This window comes from Carcharodon carcharias, chromosome 9, assembly GCF_017639515.1.
Source record: "Carcharodon carcharias isolate sCarCar2 chromosome 9, sCarCar2.pri, whole genome shotgun sequence".
NCBI classification, from domain to species: domain Eukaryota; kingdom Metazoa; phylum Chordata; class Chondrichthyes; order Lamniformes; family Lamnidae; genus Carcharodon; species Carcharodon carcharias.
In genome coordinates this window covers 3,154,175-3,175,668 of record NC_054475.1, presented here as the reverse complement: position 1 = coordinate 3,175,668, position 21,494 = coordinate 3,154,175, and the positions used below count along the sequence as shown (strand labels likewise).

At 41.5% G+C, this 21,494-nt stretch overlaps 1 protein-coding gene across 2 annotated transcripts in view; it reads left to right on the top strand.

The window, feature by feature from the left end:
- The window catches only part of mdm4 (MDM4 regulator of p53), a 40,959-nt gene extending 29,196 nt beyond the window's left edge, over window positions 1-11,763 (top strand). The window contains exons 6-11 of one of the 2 annotated variants that reach the window (XM_041195389.1): window positions 1,346-1,413; window positions 2,551-2,641; window positions 4,016-4,170; window positions 5,969-6,139; window positions 7,493-7,597; window positions 8,921-11,763. In XM_041195389.1, coding sequence (XP_041051323.1) covers window positions 1,346-1,413; window positions 2,551-2,641; window positions 4,016-4,170; window positions 5,969-6,139; window positions 7,493-7,597; window positions 8,921-9,490 — 1,160 coding nt within the window. In that variant the 3' untranslated portion in view covers window positions 9,491-11,763. The remainder of the gene's footprint in view (window positions 1-1,345; window positions 1,414-2,550; window positions 2,642-4,015; window positions 4,171-5,968; window positions 6,140-7,492; window positions 7,598-8,920) is intronic. The other variant, XM_041195391.1, reaches the window with a different exon arrangement.
- Window positions 11,764-21,494: the final 9,731 nt, after the last annotated feature.

Sequence of the window (21,494 nt, the reverse complement as noted above, 5' to 3'; positions counted from 1 at the left end):
AAATAATAAATGCAATATTAATTATATCTGCATTTCAACTCTTCTCTCTACCCCCCCCCCCCCCCCCCCCCCCCCCCGCGCCCCACAATACACTGCCCCATAGTTTTTATTGTCATTATAGGCCCTTGCTGCCACTGTGCTTCCTTCTCCAGCTGGCATATATCTGGATGCAGGCTTCAGTTACTGCTTTCAGTTTTACTCTGTGACCGGCTGCAGTGTGGAATTGGTCCTGTCAGTTGACCCGCCCCACTCAATAGCGAGCACCACACTTCATTGTGCTCCATCTGGCAATGTGGCCAAGAACTGATGAAGCTCCCCCGAATGGGGGCAGGTGGGTTGGAATGTCAGCCAATGCCTGAATATGAACTCCAACTTCCTAGTGTAGGGTGTGTGATATATTGAATTGCCCTTTTTCATTTTACATCTGTGGATTTACAAATTCTCATCTACAATCCCAAAAGCAGATTTTTAGTATAGCATAGGATATTTTGGACTCTAAGCAGAAGTAGAGAATTAAAGTAGTTGCCTATATGATGACTTAACATTCGGGACACACTTTTAATGCCACATTCATGCCTTCTGAACTGCAACCCCTAGTGGATGCTAGAGCTCCGTGTTTCAGTGCATAAATGAGATATGACCATTGGTTTGCAACTGGATATTGAAATCGGCGACAAAGTATACCAAGGCAGCATATTTACTTGATTTAAATTTTGCAATGCAAGCCATGTGTTGTACAATTGATATGCAGTTATACCCATGTTATATGTTGAAGTGTATGATGTGCAGCAATAAAATGAGTACTTTTTTTCAAATAACTAGGTACATTGTAATCAATATATATATAATCAATTGGATATATAGAATAATGTTTTAAATGTAGGAATTCAACATTTATTTCGGTGTGATGAAGTGTTGAGCCTTGTAGTTCCAAATATTAGGTGATTAAAGAAACCTTCCTGAATTTCACTGTAGTGTATTATTTGGATGCAAGATCGTTTTCCAGTAAAAAGTATAAAATGTAGAAAAAAAAAATCCTAAGAAATTGCTTCCTTTTTCTTCCCTTTGTATATTTGTACTTTCAAAAAAAATCTTCTTTACTCTTTGCATTAACTGTAGATCTGTACTCTGATTTCTTCTCTGGGGAGGAATCTGCTGGGGAGGAAGTTGTGTGACTGAGCTTTGGAATGAGAGAAGAATACTAATAAAGGAAACTAACCCTCCTTCCTCGTTTTGAATCAGTGACCCAGGTTGAGTGGTAACGCGCAATGAATTCCAAATGATTGTTGTGAGATGGTTAATATCGGGGAAGGTGTTCTTCTTTTTTGTTTTACCTGCAATGCAGATGCTGCACAGACTCGCACACTTGTAAAGGATACGAAATGCCTGCCTATGAGGGAAGATCGTCTGAAGGTAAACTACTGTGTGATTTGTTTTGTACAGAGTGGCCCCGTCTCTGTACTTCCTGTCTGAGCATGCTCGAGCCTGAGCTCAAGACGGGTGGGACAGAGTCTCCTTCTCTGTTTTTCCAGAGTTCTCTTCTCTGTCTGTTGAAGGATGTAGCACCTTTTTCTCTGTTCACTTGGCTCAATTTGTGGAAGATGGCAGAAATGAACAGGCTCCTGTACACCTAAACATGTCATTTAAAAAAATACCACTTTGTTTCCTAAACTCTCCATTTTGTGGGTGGAAAGGGGGAAAGGTTTTAATTTGTAAATATAGTGACACTGTGTGTTCAATGTAGTTCCTCTCTTCCATTTACAAGACTCGGTATATTTTGTGTTATTTAACAGCACTACATCCTCAAGTTTCCATTCTTATCTAATGCAGTAAATCGCATCAGAGATACTTTATATTGAGTTTGAATATGGAATAATCAGAGTATAATTTGTCTTCGTCTGTTACTGACTGTCCTGGAATGTCTGGAAAGTTTGTTGTAATGGTGTAAGGAAAGTTGGTGATTACGTTGGCTATTTTTTATCCTTTTTATTTTCTAATTAATTGTACCCCTGTAAGCATTGGCCACTTTCTTAAAAGAAAAACATACTCGCATTTTGTGTGTGTTTGAATCTTTATCTGGCAGTGCAGAAAATTATACAAACATGTTTGTAAGATGTTACTTCACATGGATCTGCATTTCTGCAGTGTAGACAAGCTTCTTTACAATTTATTATAATTGTGGCTACTCATTTTTACTCCCTTACCCTTCCCCACCCCCAATTCAATTTTGATCCATTTGACATGACTACAGCAAAAACTTGCATTTGTTAGGACCTTTAACATGGAAAAACAATCCTGTACAATTTGACTTTATAAATACCAGTATGAATGATCAATTTATTATGCACTTATAAGGCTTCAGAATTTATATAAGTTCTATAAATTACTTCAAACTTTCTGTTACCAAGGGGTTTGGGAACGTCCAGCCTGAGTTCTGCCTTTTTTGTTATAGACACAAAGGACGGTGACTGAGTGGAACTGCTACATCCTATTCACAATCAAAAGATAATGATATAAACATTTGCTCCTTACTCTGTCTTTCCCACACAGTGCCCTGCATCAGGTGAACTTAGTGAAGAAGAAACAACTGCCTGTAGCATACCAACTACCTCACGTTTAAAAAGAAAGAACTCCGAATCAGGTTAGTGCCAAATTATTTACGATGGGTTAAGATTTAAGGTAAGGTTTGTACTTTATCTGGTGACTTATTACATGTCTCAAACACTCCAAATGCAATGAACTACATTTGAAGAACAAAAATGCCAAGCATACTATGTACCAGCAAAGTCCTGGAATGAGGCTTGAACAAACAACCTTCTGATTCAAAGACAGCATGATACCAATTGAGCCAGATTGACAAGATAGTGGAAAATGTTTAAGTATGATTTTTATTTTCTTTGCTCCATCTCATCCCCCCCCCCCCCTCTCAGAAAACCTATCTCATTTCTATAATATAAATTAAAGTAAAGGTTTAGGATAGTCCCATTATCATTTAGGTGGTTTGTCTCTTGGACTGTAGGATAAAGGGTTGATGCTGAATATGTAACTAGACAGGCTACATCATCAGTGATGTACGATTACATGACAGAGTATACTGAGAGACAGTTCTATGTAGACCCTCGTGCTAAGCCTATACTGCTTGACCTTTTTTTGAATATTATACTAACAGCTTTGCCTCCAGTAGTCTCTGTAAATTCTGACTAAGGACAACCCCATATAAGACCTGTAACCAGACTGCACCTTGTGTTTTACAGAGTTCTAGCCAGAATTCTAACTGTTTGTTATCCTTGTGTGCCGGTTATGTGCAGTTATCTTTTCTAAATCTCAGCCCTTTCATAAACCTACAATTTACTGATTTTAATATTTGCTTTGCTCAGTTACTCTTTAGCTGGGATTTAACCATCCATTCGATTGCTAGCACCTGCACATACACATCCCAAAATGATGGGCTTCAAGTGTCTCAGGGTTATGCAGCCTTGATTAAGCATCCATAGTCTTGTATTATCTGATATTGCTTCTAGAAATCAATCCATCAGTTTTGGATTCTCCGTAACTATTAAGCTTTTCCTGTTTTTTTTGTGTGCTTTATTGTGATGGAGCCTGGTGTTGGAATTATTCCCATTGCTCATACCAAGTGTTGGTATCAACACTGCTTTGTCAGATGCAGCACAACCAGAAGCTGAATACAGTTATCTCCACTCTGCCCCAGAATTCTAGGCCTGGACCTGAGAAAAACACCTATCAAAATGACCAATTTCCCCCATTTTTCATAATTGCTATCTCTGAGGGAGATGGTTGGGGACTGCTATGGCCCCATGCTAACGACAAACAGTATCTAGATTTCTCGATTTCATTCTTGCTGTTCAAAATTAGTTTGTATAAAATATATATTTCTGAACCCCATGTGTATTTTCTTTTAGAATCCTCTTGCTTATTTTCAGTACAGAACTTGGGAATGTTCAAATCCCAATGAGCAGAGTTTTGGGGAAAAAAGTGAATGTGTTTAATTTTCCAGATGAGTCTGTGACAGATGACCAATCTGAATATCAAGCCAAAGATAGTATTTCTGGTCTCTGGGATGCTGCTGGACTGCCATGGTGGTTTATTAAAAGCTTGCGCACTAATTATGGAAGTAGAAAGAGTGGATCAACAGATATTCACAGCAACCAGGTGAAGTGATCTTTAAATATTTTATAACTTTTTAACCCTTAAATACTATTCTGAACCCTTTTTTGAAAAGCTCTCTGATGTCAAACAATGTTCCCTGAGGGGATAGGTGGGCAAACTGGTACCATAAATCAAGCAAAAATAAAAGAACTGGGACTGAGGTACAAAACTGCAAATATGCAAACATCTTGCCTTCCGTTACTCTGTCTGATACACCTCATTCTCACCCCTAGCACTGACTGTAGAATTACTTATTCATGGAAATGAGCTAAAATTTAACTGCAGTTGACAGCCCTTATCTCACAGACTTCATAAAAAAAAAAGCATTTAATGTGTCGGTAAAGTGTGATGGAGCTGCCTACAACAATTCACTCAGAGAATGGGTGGGGATGGAACAGGAAGGGGAATATACGGAACTTTGGGGTTCTGTTTAATCTGACTGTGCAAGGTGAGAGGGAGCCTGTAGTCAGTAATATGCTTGCCTATATTGGGGGTAGATAGGAATGGAACCAAGTGAAGGTGATGTCAAGGGTGGGGACCATAGTGGATAAATGATGGGAGAAGATGGTGTGATCAATCAAAGGTTGGAGAGCTTGATGCAAGGAAGAATAGCCATAGTTGTCACAGCTGATGCCTATGACTTTGAGGAAGGTTGGGATGCAGGATTGGGTTTTGTGCAGGGCATAAGCTTGATGAGCGCAGGGGCTGGATTGGAGGGAGAAGTTAGGGTGTTACAAGGTCAGGGTTCGAGTATTGCAAGGCAGATGGGCAGTAGGGGAGTTTGAAGCAGCTGAGTAAGATGAATTTGCTTTTGATGTTGGAGGTGTGCTTGAAGGGAATTGTTAGAGAAGGTGGGACTTTCTTCAAGGATAAGCATGGAGTAGTATGACGATTAGGCCATGGAGAAGAGAATAACTAAAGTTTACATGTTAGAACCAGATTAGCCTTGCACTATATCTACTTGAATCTGCACCCATCGGTTTAGAATTTGAAGGCTGTGCTGCTGGTTGGCACTAGTTACATAAGCCATGTACAAAGCACAGTTGTTCCAAGGAGTACATTTTGCATTTAGCAATGTGGAACCACCCGTGGATGAGGTGATGACTCTTCAGCGATGACTCTTTAATGCCAAGAAGGTGTTGCCAAGCCCTTCCGAGCAGTGTTTGGATTATGCAACCATAGGGATAGTCAAAATACAATGTAAAATAAAATTTAAATCACTCCTCAAGGAGGTGACTGAGCAGGCCACCTAACTTACTAGAGAAAGTATCTCTTAAGTGAATCCAGCTTGGAATCTCTAGCCCACTGCTGTGGAGGTGGGTATTATGAAACAAACTATCCAGAAATGGTCTCTATTTTGTCCTCATTTTCTGGGAGTGCCATTTTTGGAGTTATTGACAGGTTCATTTTTGAGTAAGGTGATAATTAGCATCCTTTTTAGTTAGATATGTATTGAGATTTTGACGTTTTTCCATCCCAGGTTTGATCACTAGAATTTGGAATAATTTCTTCTTTGTGGAAGTAATCCAGATAGCTCAGGCAGAGGGATGCAGATTCCATTAATAAATGTACTCATACTCTGGCCACTTAAACTATGTTGAAAGCTTCTGTGGCACCACCCTGCCAGAGGACAAGCTTAACCAGCTAGCAGTAGATGTATCAGAGGCCATTGACTGATGGAGATTAGGACACCCTTGCATGGAAGAAAGTAATTATGATGTGCCAAATAATGGCATGCTAGATTAGTTTATTTTGGGGCTGAATAAGATTACAACATTAACACACCATTTTTATTCGTTAGGATATAGACACTGCCATTGTTTCTGATTCGACTGATGATCTGTGGTTTCTGAATGAACCTGCCAATGACCAAATAAATGTGGAAATCAAATTGGAAACCATTGAGCCCAAAGAAAAAGATGCCTGTGAGGGCCAGAAAGGGGAGGAAGGAAAAAACACAGATTGCAAGGAGGTAGGCAAAATATTGAAGCAGACAAAAGTTACTTCTGGACACATCAGTCATACGTGACCCTTCTCTGTGCCCTCCTCTCCCGCGCACCTACAAAATCACCACCACTTGAACTGTTGCTGTATGGGTCCTCTAATTTAAAATGCAGTTGTGTCACTGAATAAGATAAATAACAGATAAAGGTTCAATGTAATGTATTTTTGACAGTCTTTAGAATTAGTTTGAACAACCTTCCATTGTTTTTTTTTTAAGTTGTGGAAGACACTGAGCTCATTAGTTATTGAGATGTTGAGCGCTAAACAGCCAGCTAATTGGCCGTTCACCATGTTTTATCAGGAGAAGCAATGAATTGAAAAAAATAAATAAAACACTAACTGGTTATTGAATTCTGTGTTGGTATTAACTCATTTATATGTGCTTTTATTGTCACATTTTTTTCCAATTGTTTTATATAAATATCTGCAAACTTAGTTTTAATCGAATATTCACAAAGTTTAATCACTATTTAAATATCTTTATTGTCATTTTGGATAATAATTTTCTTGATCAGTTGATGAGAAACAAACTTTACTGGGCAGTTGGGAAACCTAAAGAGATCAGAAGGCTATTGTAATCTTTAACAGTGTACTGTTTGTGCAGTTTGGTCTCCAAAAAGTACAATATTTATTTAAAATGAAAAATTAATTTACATTTTGAAATCATTTTTGTAAAATTTGGTAATAATGGCAATAGCTAGTTAAAGATTTTTTTTACCCTGGTCGTTGTCTCTCAGGTTAAAAAGTGCTCACTTTCCTGACTGGAGAAGAACCTTGAGGTCTTTGGGGTTTGGAGTCGAAACTAGTCCAAATAGATGTCATAAAAGTCTCTTCTCTGAAGGCTGTTAACTTCACAAGAGAAGTTTTGAGCTTGTGGGCAATTGACTAAGTTAAATGCCCTGAATTTAGCATAAGTTGCTTCCAATTCAACAAGCTCAGTCATAGAAAACGCAAGAGTGAAATGTGTGGGGTGATTTTACTCTGGTGTAGTATGGTGGTGCTTCCTTGAAGTTGGTATACATCATCAGGTGCGCGTAGACAGTTCTACAGTGCATCTGACCTGTTATATATGACTCGGAAGTGCTCGATACTGTCACTGGGTTACAAATATAAATACCCAACATCGTATCATTCTTCGCCGTGAATGTGAAAAGTTGGTAATCCTAACCTGCAAGTAGCCAAGGTAAGAATCAAAGTGCACTTAATCATTTAGTGACTTACACTTACGGTTTAGCAATAGCTATCTTGGTGTCTTCTCTGTTGTAATTTTTTTTTTCCACCACTCCTCCTGCCCCCGACCCTGGCCTTTTTCTCCCTTTAGGTTATTGAAGTTACAATATATGAAGCTGATGATGATCTGCCAAGCTCGGGAGATGCTACTGACACAGAAATCTCTGAAGAGGTTGAGAATTCCAGTGATGTAAAGGTAAAGGCCTAATATTCTAATCATTCTGGGGTTTATTTGTTTTAGACACAAGATGATACACAGTGCAATCTTAATACAGTAAAAGGCTTATTATAATATTACATCAATTTGTGTATACAAGCTGTTTTCCACACCAATTTTAAATATTAACTCATTCAGGTGGAACACATTCGGTGTTGTGGCATCTTTGCAAATGCCTGAATCGCAAAAGCTACCCTGATACAATCCTTTCTTAATAGCTATGTGCATACTTTCCAGGAGTGGGAACTCTGGCTGAATTTTAACAAACTAATCTTTACTTTGAAGTTTATGCTTAATTGAAATTGCTTTCATTATTAGCAAAGACTTAAAAACATAAGTTGCTACAATTTATAAACTAATTCATTTTGGGGAACATAGGAACCGGGATTGGCCATTCAGCTCCTCAGGCCTGTTCTGCCTTTCTGTTAGATCATGGTTGATCTCTATCTTAATCCCATCTACCTCACCTTGGTTCCATAATCTTTAATGCCTTTGACAAAAATCTTATCAATCCCAGTCTTGAAGTTTTCAATTGACCTAGCTTCAACCACTTTTCGGAGAGACTTCTAGATTTCCACACCCTTTTGTACAAAGTGCTTTCTGGCATTGCCCTTGAACAACCCCAGACTAATTTGAAAATTATAGCTTGTTCAGAACCCCGCCCCACTGGAAAAACTTTCTATCTACCCGATCAATTCCTTTAATCATCATAAGTAAGTCTATTAAATTATCTCTTGATCTTCTATATTCAAGGGAATATTACTCTAGTCTCTGCAACCTGTCCATGTAATTAACCCTCTAGCCCCAGTGTCATTCTTGTGCTGCATTGCTTTCAAGGCAGATTTATTCTCCTGAACTCCAGATGGTGTCTAACTAGAGCTCTGTATAATTGTAACATAACTCCCACCCCCTTTGTATTCCAGTTATAAGAGCATAAGAGGCCAGCATTCCGTTAGCCTTTTTAATTTCGTGTACCTGTGACTAAGACATTTTGATGCAGTATGCTGCAATATCAATGCATTTTGTTTTTAAGTATAATTTCATTTTCTAGAAAATAAACTTCTGCTATAATATTTCATTCAAAGCAACACAATTTATGCACCTGGAACTTACTAGTGGTTAGTATCTATTCCTTTCTGTTCCTGTTGTTCAAGTTGCTATTAAATATAAATATTGATCAAATTCACACCTTGAAAGCTAGAGTTGGTGATGGAAACAATATTTGCAAAGTGGTCATCCAACATGTCTTTCCTGTTTCCAAGTGCTATATGGCACTAAAAGCATTCCTGCTTTTCCTTTTAGGATTCTTGGAAATGCACCAAATGTGGAAAGTGTAATCCTTTGCAGAAACAATACTGCCTGCGATGCTGGGCACTTCGCAAAGGCTGGCATCTCAACCCTAAGTTTGTACATTCCACATCTGACCCATTAATTACCGGCTTTGAGGAAACGGAGCACGAAGATATAGATGTCCCTGACTGTAGGAAGTCCATTTCTGAGCCTTTAATTCAGACTGCAGAACTAAAATGCAAGGAGAAAGGGAAACATGCCCAATGTGGCTCTTCTGAATCCTTAGAAAGACTTCTGCAGCCATCCACATCAAGTATCAGCTTGCCTGGAAGTAAAGAGGACATTGAGCCTGTGGATCAAGGAGCAAAAACGCGGTGTGAAGAATCCTTGCATTTTCAAAGGAATCGCTTGGGACCCTGTCTTGTCTGTGGTATACGACCCAGGACTGGGAATATCATCCATGGAAAGACGGGACATCTTGTAGCATGCTATGCATGTGCTAAAATGTTACATAAGCGCAAACTGCCTTGTCCTGTGTGTGTGCAGCCAATTAATACAGTTATAAGAACTTTTATAGGGTAGCTACATGCTATGCTGCCAAGGTGACTTGTATTGAATGTGCATTGTAAAACCATCTCTGTTTATGATTCTTTATCCATCTGGGATTTTCCAACCTCCTTTGCAACACGTGAAGGTAACGGGAAAGAACAAAATACCGGAAGAGCCAGGAATCTATTTTGGTATATGTGGAGCTGTTTATTACCATGCTGTTCTTGTTGTGGATTTCTGACATTAGTTATTCATCCTATTGAAAAAGAGCATACATTAGTCATTTAGTTAATTAAATTAACACTGCACTGCACAGGTAAATCAAAATACTGTAAACTTGACTTCATTAGACTTTCATTTGTTGGCTGCACCTTATTGTGATTATGTTGTAACAGCTAAAGTAAATGCCCCGCACATTAATGTAGCCAATATGTGAGATTGTAGCGTGAGGGATGGCAGTTTTGAAGTTGGATTTAGATTCTGGTCAGCCCATTAAACATTGGGTTCTACATTTATATTTATTTTTAGCTGGATTTTGAGTAGCCTTGTACAGCTCTTCGAGCAGTGGTGGTACTAAAACTTGTTGATTTCTTTCAGTTGTCATGCTCTTTAACTGTGATATTTTTATTAGTATTTTTGATATTGCCTATAATTGTCTTCACTGTAAGCTGGACCACAGACAAGTTTAAAAAAAAAGTTGCTGAAAGTTTTCATCAACTGGTAGTGCACTCGTCTCTGATTCGCAGAGGTTCTGGGTTCAATACTTTATAGGCTGTAAAGTACTTGGAGGCGTTGGATGGTCATGATAGGTGCCATATAAATGCCAGTCTTTTAATTTTGTTAATCTCCTTTTCCTAGAGGCAGGAGGTATGATTATCAGATTCAGTTTGCTGCTGCATTGCCTGTCGTCAGCAAATTGTTTGCCAATTAGCGCCTAGAATTTGAAACTTGATGCTACTATTGGATTATAAACACTAATAACCTTGATTGCCATTGGCTGGATATATTTAGCGGTTGAGACTCAGAAACTTAGAGGAATGACAAAAACGTACAATATGCTTTTTTTAATGTTATATTTCTGTGTTCAGTGCATAATTTCTCATTGATTCCATTATTGCCTTCATCGATGATGGGCCTGTAGTTATTCGTTAATATAACTGAAAGCGCTTTTTCCATATACAACTCCAGTTTTAAAAGAACATTTAAATTTCTACTAAGTGCTTTTTTTTTGGACATAGGCTTCACAGAAAATCTAGTGACAATGTTGGCTGTCTGAGATTAAATTGGCAGGCTGTCTGAGATTAAATTGGCAGTGTATTAGCTAATGCTTCCTTCCAATGCCACAAAATATATGGCCTCAGTCCAGATAAGCTTTTTAGCTTTCAATTTTGAAATCCAGGTGAGAAGTTATGAAGTGGAATTATTTTCTCCAAATTAAAACCACTTTACTTTCGTATTGTGCCATACAGTGACCCATCTATATTTGGTATTATCCTGACAAGCTGCTGCTGCCCACTGTTGTCCTATGGGGAGAAAGATATTCCATTAATGTTTCCATGTATTATGAAAAATACCCTGTGTGTTAATAGTTAGCAAGTTTGCAATTTAATGTTAACAAATATCCTATTTGTTGTTTTCAAACCCCTTCATGATTCTCATTGAGGTGGCCACTGTTGTTGTCATTTCTGGGTGTTTGTGTGGAAGTCATGTCATTAAATTAAACTGTCCTGGGGTGTGATCATTTTTTACTAGGTTGCAATGGATGCATAGTGGTTCGTTCAGTCCTGCCAGAGAATGGACATTTGCACCAATAAACTAGCAAGAATCTAACAGTTTGCTGTTTCTCATTCAGTAAGGTGCTATGTGAGCACTTTTAACATGCGTTTTCTTTTTTGGACTTAAACATGAAAAGAAAAATAAGAAAAAAGACCCAATCTCTTGCTTTTTATGATTGTTCGGAGGGACAGTTTACCTTTCTTCGTTCCAGTATATAGTGAATCATGACTGACTTCCATTTCAAATTGATTGACGTTGTCCATGTGGTGTCTACTCAGATGCTTTTTCTGGCTTTGGCTGATTGGCACTGTAAAATATGGTTAGTTCTGGGTGTGTGCAGGGTTGGAGGGTGCACAAAAAAGGTGACTTAGTATAGTTCGTAGCATAAGCCAGTCAGAGCTGAAGAAAGCTTTAGTAGACACCATGTGAGCAGAGCGAATGGATGACAGTTACCTGTAGCTCAAAAATGGATGGTTGGTACCTTTGCTTTCAGTGCTATCATTTATAAAAAGTGCAGTTTTTTTGATGAACCAATCGAATATCTCAAAATGCTCTTTCATTTTCTTTCTGTACAATGTCTTATTTTTCCTATTGTTAATGACGGGAGTGAGGAGAACTGAACTCTTCTGTTTTCTTGCCGTCTGTCCATAACAGAAATTGGGATCTCAAGTCTGAGGTAAGATCCATTACAAACAAGCCACCATCTATCTCCTAAGGTGAACAATAGATTTTGACTAGAGGCGTAGAAACTGATTCAAAACAAAAAATGCTAGAAAAACTCAACGGGTCTAACAGCAGCTGTGGAGAGAAAGCCAGAGTTATCGTTTCAAGACCATATAACTCTTCAGAAACTGATTGTTTACCTGAAACTGACTCATCAGTGGGCAACACCACATGACCTAAACTCCACTGACCTTTGGAAAGTTTTAATATATTCCTGGGCTGCTGGGGCACTCTGTTAGAACATAGAACACTACAGAACAGAAAACAGGCCATTCAGCCCTTTTAGTCTGTGCCAAAATATTATTCCGCTAATCCCATTGACCTGCACCCAGTCCATAACCCTCCAGACCTCTCCCATCCATGCACCTGTCCAATTTATTCTTAAAACTTAAGAGTGAGCCCACATTTACCATGTCAGATGGTAGCTCGTTCCACGCGCTCACCACTCTGAGTGAAGAAGTTCCCCCTAATGTTCCCCCTAAACCTTTCCCCTTTCATCCTAAAGCCATGTCCTCTCGTGTTTATCTCTCCTAATCTAAGTGGAAAGAGCCTACTCACATTTACTCTGTCTATACCCCTCATAATTTTGTAAACTTCTATCAAATCTCCCCTCATCCTTCTACGCTCCAAAGAATAAAGTCCTAACCAGTTTAATCTTTCCCTGTAACTCAACTCCTTAAGACCCGGCAACATCCTAGTAAATCTTCTCTGCACTCTTTCAATCTTACTGATATCCTTCCTGTAGTTAGGTGACCAGTACTGCACACAATACTCCAAAGTTGGCCTCACTAATTTCTTACACAACCTCACCATAACATCCCAACTCAATACTTTGATTTATGAAGGCCAGTATGCCAAAAGCTTTCTTTACAACCCTGTCTGCCTGTGACGCCTCTTTCAGGGAATTATGTATCTGAACTCCCAGATCCCTTTGTTCCTCCGCACTCCTCAGTGCCCTACCATTTACTGTGTATATCCTACCTTGGTTTGTCCTTCCAAAAATGCAACACCTCACACTTTTCTGCATTAAATTCCGTCTGCCATTTTCTGGCTCATTTTTCCAGTTGGTCCAGATCCCTCTGCAAGCTTTGAAAGCCTTCCTCGCTGTTCACAATGCCTCCAATCTTAGTGTCATCAGCAAACTTGCTGATCCAATTTACCACATTATCATTCCAAATCATTGGTATAGACAACAAACAACAATGGTCCCAGCACAGATCCCTGAGGCACACCACTAGTCACAGACTTCCAGTCTGAGAAGCAATCATCCACTACCACTCTCTGTCTTCTCCCACACAGCCAATTTCGAATCCAGTTTACAACCTCTCCATGGATGCCAAGTGTCTTAACCTTCTGAACTAACCTCCCATGTGGGACCTTGTCAAAGGCCTTACTAAAGTCCATGTAGACAACATCCACAGCCTTTCCTTCACCTACTTTCTTGGTAACCTCCTCGAAAAACTCTACAAGGCTCGTTAAACAAGACCTACCACACACACAGCCATGCTGACTATCCTTAATCAGCCCTTGGCTGGCCAAATAATTGTATATCCGATCTCTCAAAACCTTCCCATAATTTACCTACTACTGACGTCAGGCTCACTGGCCTGTAATTACCTGGTTTACTTTTGGAGCCTTTTTTAAACAACGGAACAACATGAGCTACCCTCCAATCCTCCGGCACCTCACCCGTGGCTAGGGACATTTTAAATATTTCTGCCAGGGCCCCTGCGATTTTTACACTAGTCTCCCTCAAGGTCCGAGGGAATATCATGTCAGGCCCGGGGGATTTATCTACCTTCATTCGCTGTAAGGCAGCAAGCACCTCCACCTCTTTAACCTCTATATGTTCCATGACACTACTGCTTGTTTCCCTTCCTTCCTTATACACTATGCCAGTTTCCTGAGTAAATACTGATGTTAAAAAACTGTTTAAGATCTCCCCCATCTCATGAGGCTCCACACATAGATGACCACTCTGATCTTCAAGGGGACCAATTGTGTCCCTTACTTTCCTTTTACTTTTAATATACTTGTAGAAACCCTTCGGGTTTACCTTCACATTATCTGCCAAAGCAACCTCATGTCTTCTTTTTGCCTTCCTGATTTCCTTCTTTAGTATTTTCTTACATTTTCTATAGTCTACAAGTACCTCATTTGCTCCTTGTTGCCTATACCTGCTATACACCTCTCTCTTAACCAGATCGCCAATATCCCTTGAAAAGCAAGGTTCCCTATGCCTGTTAACTTTGCCTTTAATCCTGACAGGAACATGCAAACTCTGCACTCTCAAAATTTCGCCTTTGAAAGCCTTCCACTTACTGAACACATCCTTGCCAGAAAACAACTTGTCCCAATCCACTCTTCCTAGATCCTTTCTCATTTCCACAAAATTGGCCTTTCTCCAATTTAGAATCTCAACTCTAGGACCAGACCTATCCTTATCCATAATTAACTTAAAACTAATGACATTGTGGTCAGTGGACCCAAAATGTTCGCCTACACATACTTCTGTCACCTGACCTGTCTGGTTCCCTTATAGGAGATCAAGTATTGCATCCTCTCTCGTCAGTACCTCTATATATTGATTTAGAAAACTTTCCTGAACACATTTGACAAACTCCAAGCCATCCAGCCCTTTTACAGTATGGGAGACCCAGTCAATATGTGGAAAGTTAAAATCTCCTATTATCACAACTTGCTGTTTCTTACATCGGTCTGCTATCTCTCTACAGATTTGCTCCTCCAATTCTCTCTGACTATTGGGCGGTCAATAATACAACTCTATTAGCGTGGTCACACCTTTCCCGTTCCTCAGCTCCACCCATATGGCCTCTGTAGACGAGCCCTCCGGGCTGTCCTGCTTACGCAGCTGTGATATTTTCCCTGACTAGTAATGTCACTCCTCCCCCTTTCATCCCTCCCCCTCTATCACGTCTGAAACAACGGAACCCCGGCACATTGAGCTGCCAGTCCTGCCCCACCTGCAACCAAGTCTCACTAATAGCAATAATGTCATAATCCCACGTGCCAATCCATGCCCTAAGCTCATCTGCCTTTCCGACAATACTCCTTGCATTGACTCCACCCCATTAAGCCAGTGCAACCTTAGTGTCATATTTGACCCTGAGGTGAGCTTCTGACCACACATCAGTGCCATCATTAAACTACCTATTTCCATCTCTGTAACATAGCCTGTCTTCACCCTGGTCTCAGCTCATCTGCTGCTTTAGATTTGACTATTCCAATGCCCTCCAGTTGGTATCCTCCATAAACTTGAGGTAATCCAATCTTGTTCAAGCAAAGCCTTGATTTAAAAATTCTAGACCTTGTTTGCAATTTCCTCCATGGCTTTGCTTCTCCCTAACTCTAATCTTCAGTCCCACAACCCAGAGCTCTGGGGTGGAATCATCCAGAATTGCACCAAGTGGGGTAGTGAGCATGAAAAAAGATGTTTTACCCACCAGCCACGATGGCAGGTTTGGGTGCTGTATCGCCCCCTTCCCATCTCATCAATTATGCAGTGAGGGGAAACAATGCTGTTACCTTGCTGCTTCCTCACTCTGGGCACCATATTTAAACTGGAGCCCAGGACTGCTCCGGTGAAGACGTGGACCCAAAAGCAAAGAGTACAGCCTCCCCCCCCCCCCCCCCCAATTCAGTGACGCATCCCTGGAATGCCTTTTGGATGCCATGGAGGCCCGCTGTGATGTCCTCTACCCCCGGTCTGACTGCAGGAGGCCCATCAGTCTCACCACTAAACCTGGGAGATGGTGGCACGGTGCTGAGTGCCAATGCTGCAGAAAAAGGATGAATGATCTCATCTGTGCTGCCAGGGTAAGGCAACCATCTCATCAATCTCAACTCCCCCACTCACAAGCCCATCACACATTCACTGGCAGCTCACTCACTGCCAACTCAAGGGACATCACCACCCACTCTCACACACCCTTACATCTCCATCTGGCCTCATCTCCCCTGGAGATCGTCTCCTCATCCTGTTGTTGGCTCCACTCAGCACACACACACATGCCTGGCCTCCTCCTCATTTGGCCTGGCATCCGCCTTGTTCACACTCTCCATCTGCCTTTATAAAGTGCAAGATTGCACACAATCAGTGGGAGAGGTCCCAGACCAGGGATGGAGCGCTGGATATCAAGGTCCTTGCTCTATTCGAGAGTCACGAGTTGGGCCTGGCTGGAGAGGACGTGGACTGTTCCTGCGGCGACAGTGAAGTCAGCGGTAAGAATCCACGTGAGGATCCTGCACGAAATCATCCCTCTGTCAACAATACTCTGAGTCTGCTGTTGTGTGTGTAACGCAGCTGCTAAGGACTAATAATCTCCACTTTCTCTCCGAGGCACATCTACCAGGTCACCCCGGGTAACCTTGACCCCGATCCCCATGCTGAGACTCCCAAGCGCACCTCAGATGAGGACCCTGAGGGCAGCACCATTGAAGACCCATCTTGGCGCTCACCCACACCCTCCACCAGCGCAGCAACACACACCTCGGTGGGACCTACATGTACAGCACCCTCAGGATCACAATCTGCTGAGCACAGCACAGAGTCTGGAGACAAGGAATCTGCTGAGTCCGAGTCAGATGATGACCCTCTAGACTTGGTCCTCAATCAGTTATTGGAGCTACAAAGACAATCACGGGAATAACAGGAAGGGATGTCTGGTGCACTCCTTAGATTGCAAGGGATGTTGGAGGAGTCCATCCGCCCTCAGTCTGAGGTGATAGTGCCGATGCCATAGTTGGCCTCCAACAGTATCAACATGAGAGGGGTGCGGGGCAGCTTACTCTCACTCCAGCTTCCCCTTCTCAAGGAGTCAGCCAGGGGCTGTCGGGCACCCAAAGAGAAGAGGACCAGCAGCTTGACACTCAGGGCCATACACCCAGATAAGCACAGGAATGTCCGGCTGATCCAAATCCCCCCTTCCTGTGAACCCATCATCTCCAGCTCTACGGGCTGAGGAGGGTGCACCTGGTCCACAGCAGGACACTCAAAGCAGGCTGGGGCCCTCCACAGGACACCCACCAAGGTCATCACAGACAGGGTGTAACAGTCAGCAGGCTGCTTCTACCTCGGCTGTGAATGTTGGGGGAGCATCAGAACATAGCGGAAGGCTTAGGAGGATTAAGAAGATATAGTTGTGTGCGTGGGCATAGGTGTTAATGACTTGTACATAAACTCCCAAGAACGTCTCCTTGTCTATGGCTCCTTGTTATGATGAGCAGTGTTCGTGTCACTCGGATGTGAAATATCGGTTCCTACACAAGATAAAGGCAGGTGTCTCAGTCCAGGGCCTCTCCCCTGTGCAAAGCAAAGTGATGGTCCGGCTTCACACTCACTGTACACGTTACTGATGCCTGCACCTCGATGGTGTATGTCATTGCTGCCAGAACGTGGTGGGCAAGTGTCACAGAGTTCCGCCATTCTCTCTGTGTGCTCTCAGCACCTTTGAGGTGGGGCTGGCCCCCATCTCTTCAAGCATCTGTGTCTGGTGATGGTGTAGTCCTGAAGGGTACAGGTGATGAAGGCTGCCAGAGGATCAGGTGCACTTAAAGTTTGATGGCTGCAGTTGCTGGCACCCTGCACCTGTGGAAAATCTGAGAGCTGCACAAATCCCAGTGCTTTTGCTTCCTGGCGTTCCTGATCCCGGGCGAAATGCACAAAGTTGTGTACCTTCGCAAAGATGGCACCCGTGACCTCCTTGATGCATCTGTGGGTGGAGTCTTGCAAGATCCTGCACAGGTCACCTGTGGAGCCCTGGAAGGTGCCACTAGCATAAGAATTGAGCACTGGGGTCACTTTCACAGACACTGGCAGCTGGTGACTTCCACGATCCTGTGGTGCCAAATCCTGCAGCACGTGGCATATGTGACCAGTTGATTCCCTAGACATGCACAGTCTTCAGTGACACTTGTTCTCAGTCATCTGCAGGAATGACAAGCACCATCTAGTGGAGCGTCTACAAGCGACGGCCCACCATGGAGGCAGGAGGCCCTGCTGCACCTTAGTCCTGAGGATGGTGCTCCTCCGTTTGCTGAGCCAAATGCCTCTATCGCACTCCTCCTCCTCCTCTGCTCCCTGTAAGCCATGAGGCATATCGCTAGACCACCAGGCTCCATAATCCTGATATCCTCCTCTTGTTGGATCAGAGAGAGAGAGACGCGTGGATTAGCATATGCCTCCTAAGCACCTCTCTCGGTTCTGGCCATGTCTCATGCGTGCCAGAGAGTGCTAGTACCACTTGTATGGCCAGTGTGCAGTGTGCTTCATGGCTGTTCAAAACCCCACCAAACTCTGCCCCCCTCCACTTGACTGACTGGCAGCAGCTTCGGCCACTCGACTGCACGCTAAGCTCTTAGGTCAGGCGCATGCATTCTCCCCTCACTCGCACTGCAGTAAGTTAGCTTGAGCCATGAGGGATACTGGTACAAACCTGAATAAAGACATTGCGCTTTCAGAAGAAGTATTGGTGGATTATGATGCTGTGAAAAGTCTATTCTGAGTGCATATGAGATAGTCCCTGAGGCATGCAGGCAGAGATTTCATAACATAAGGAAATAGCCTTAGCAGGCCTATATTGAGTTTGAGAGGGTAGAGCAAAATAATTTTGACTGTTGGATATGGGCATTAAAGGTAGAGACAACGTATGAAGCTCTTATGGAAATAATTCTCTTGGACGAATTTAAAGATTCACTTCCTCCTGTAGTTAGGACCCATGCTGAAGAGCAGAAGGTTAAAACAGCTAGACAGCCACCGGAAATGGCTGACAATTATGAACTGGTCCATAAATGTAAACTTTTTTTCCATCATCCCCATAAACCTGAGAAGGATAGAAGGTGGGAAGGTGAAAGAAATGCAAGTAGGCAGGGAAGAGAAGGGACAACTGGGAATTCCCAGGAAATGTCTCCTCAGACCAGAAAGGAAGGTGCTGAGGGTGGAAGTGACATTCGAAAGCCCAAGTGTTTCCATTGTAACAAGGTGGAACATGTTAGGGCAGATTGCTGGAGATTAAATGGTAGGGCTGTTGCAGTAATAGGAATACCAAAAGAATCCTCAGGAAAGGTTGCATCAGAGAAGGAAATGGTTGTTAAAACTGTAGCAGTGGTACAGGTGAAACGTATTCCCTGAGAACATACAGCAAAGGAGGATATAGTGCAGGATAGTCCAAAGCATTCTTCTTTGATTACTGGTGAAGGAAGTCACGCTAAGTCTAGATGTTTTGTGTTGGAAGGAGAAGTGTTCACTCACTCCTCCAACAAAATAAGTAAACATTAAAATTTTGAGAGATACAGGGGCAGATCAATCATTGATAGTGGCTGATGATACAATTTATGTTCCAGGTAGTTTTATGAAGGGAAAAGGGACAAGAGGTATTAAAGGAATTTATGAACCTATTTCTTTGTGTAAAATCAACATACAAAGTCACTTTGTAAATTGAATTATTATGGTGGGAATTATTCCTAAATCACCTATTGAAGGGGTGGGATTTTGTTCTGACTAGTGATTCAGCTAGTGGAGACAGTAATGTAGTAATGACTGTATTGTAGCTGGCAGTTGATCATGTTGATCCTAACCAACTTCAAGAAACTATGGTGGTAAAAAATGAAACACTTATTAGAGTGATAGAGTTACACAGCACAGAAACAGGCCCTTCAGCCCATTGTGTTTGTGCTGGCCATCAAGCACCTATCTATTCTAATCCCATTTTCCAGCACTTGGTCCGTAGCCCTGTAAGCTGTGGCATTTCAAGTGCTCATCTAAATACTTCTTAAACGTTGTGAAGGTTCCTGCATCAACCACCCCCTCAGGTAGTGTGTTCCTGATTCCAACCACCCTCTGGATGAAAAAAAAATCCTCAAATCTTCTCTAAACCTCCTGCCCCTTACCTTAAATCTATGCACCCTGGTTATTGACACCTCCGCTAAGGGGAAAAAGTTTCTTCTTATCTACCCTATCAATGCTCCTCATAATTTTGTATACCTCAATCAGGTCCCCCCTCAGCCTTCTCTGCTCTAAGGAAAACAACCCCAGCCTATCCAGTCTCTCTTCATAGCTGAAACGCTCCAGCCCAGGCAACATCCTGCTGAATCTCCTCTGCACCCTCTCTAGTGCAATCACATCCTTCCTATAGTGTGGTGACCAGAACTGCACACAGTACTCCAGCTGTGGTCTAACTAGCGTTTTATACTTATTGCTGATAACAAGAAATTGAAGGAAAACCTGATTAATGTAGAAAACCAACTTTCATGTATGAAAGAGAAGTTTACCAATGAAAATAGAGAATTGGTGAGAACATTTGAGAATCAGTCACAGAAAGTAGAACACCTGACTGAGGACTTGAAAAGTCTAAATGATAAACTTGTAGAAGCAAATTTAACAAAGGTTAATCTTCAGTTAAAACTTGATGAACTTCAAGCATCAGAAGTTGCTGTAAAATATCAGGGAAAATGCCTTGAACAAGAAACGGACTTGTTGGTGAATCAGGATAACTGTTTGAATGCAGAAATAAAAACCAAAACTAATGAACTGTTAGAGCTTCACTGTGAAAAGAGTGCCGAGATTCTTGAACTTCGATGCAAACTGGAGAAGGGGAGGGGGAAGATGTGTGGTATGGAGTGTCACAGTTTGAAAGCTGTTCCTGTGAATAAAAAATTCTTTCCAAATTGTGGTCCAACTGATCCAAGTAAAATTACTGATATATCAACCTCAGTAATGGGCAATATGAAAACAACTAAAGTGCCTGCAGAATTGGAAATCAAGAATTGCCAACAAAAAGGGCTGAAAGCACAAGATGGTTTGGAAAACTCAGTGACCAGAGAAACTGATTTGCACGTGCTTGCAGGTGCCAATACACAAAATACAACAGCTAGAATCCAGGGAAGTGGACAGTTTGCAAAAGACCATTCAAAACCTGTAAAGGAGTGACATGATATAGTTTGTGGATGATGCAAAAGAATTGAAGGGTTAGAATGAGCTATGAAACTCCACAAGGGGAATAAAATTGACATTGCTCAAAAAGTGGAAAAGACCTGTTTGAAATGGAATCTGGAGAAACAAAAATATAATAAAAATTTAAAGATCAAACCAAGCTGGAGTATGAAACCCTTTTGTGTGAACATAAAAAGCATCCCAATAACATCCTTGAAACAGCGAAAAGAGATTTTGACCAGGGAAGAATTTAGATGTTAACACACAAAAATGCCATTTTGACTTTGTTAAATCAGAATGAGAATTTACCACATTTGAGTTTGGAAAATGAGCTTGGAGAAGGAATTACACCTACAGCGAACAAAAAGGATGATTGGGCTGTGGACTTAAATGAAACATTCTTTGCTGAGTTAAAGACTGGGAATAAGAGGATAAAGAAACATAAGAGTTGAGATGATAATACTATGATGTGCAAATTCAACAAATCTTGTTACATTTGTTTCCTTTAAGTACGTTTTTGTAATTGTACAATATGATGTGTAGTGAAACAAAATGGAAAATTTATTTGTATAGTATGTAACAAGCTAT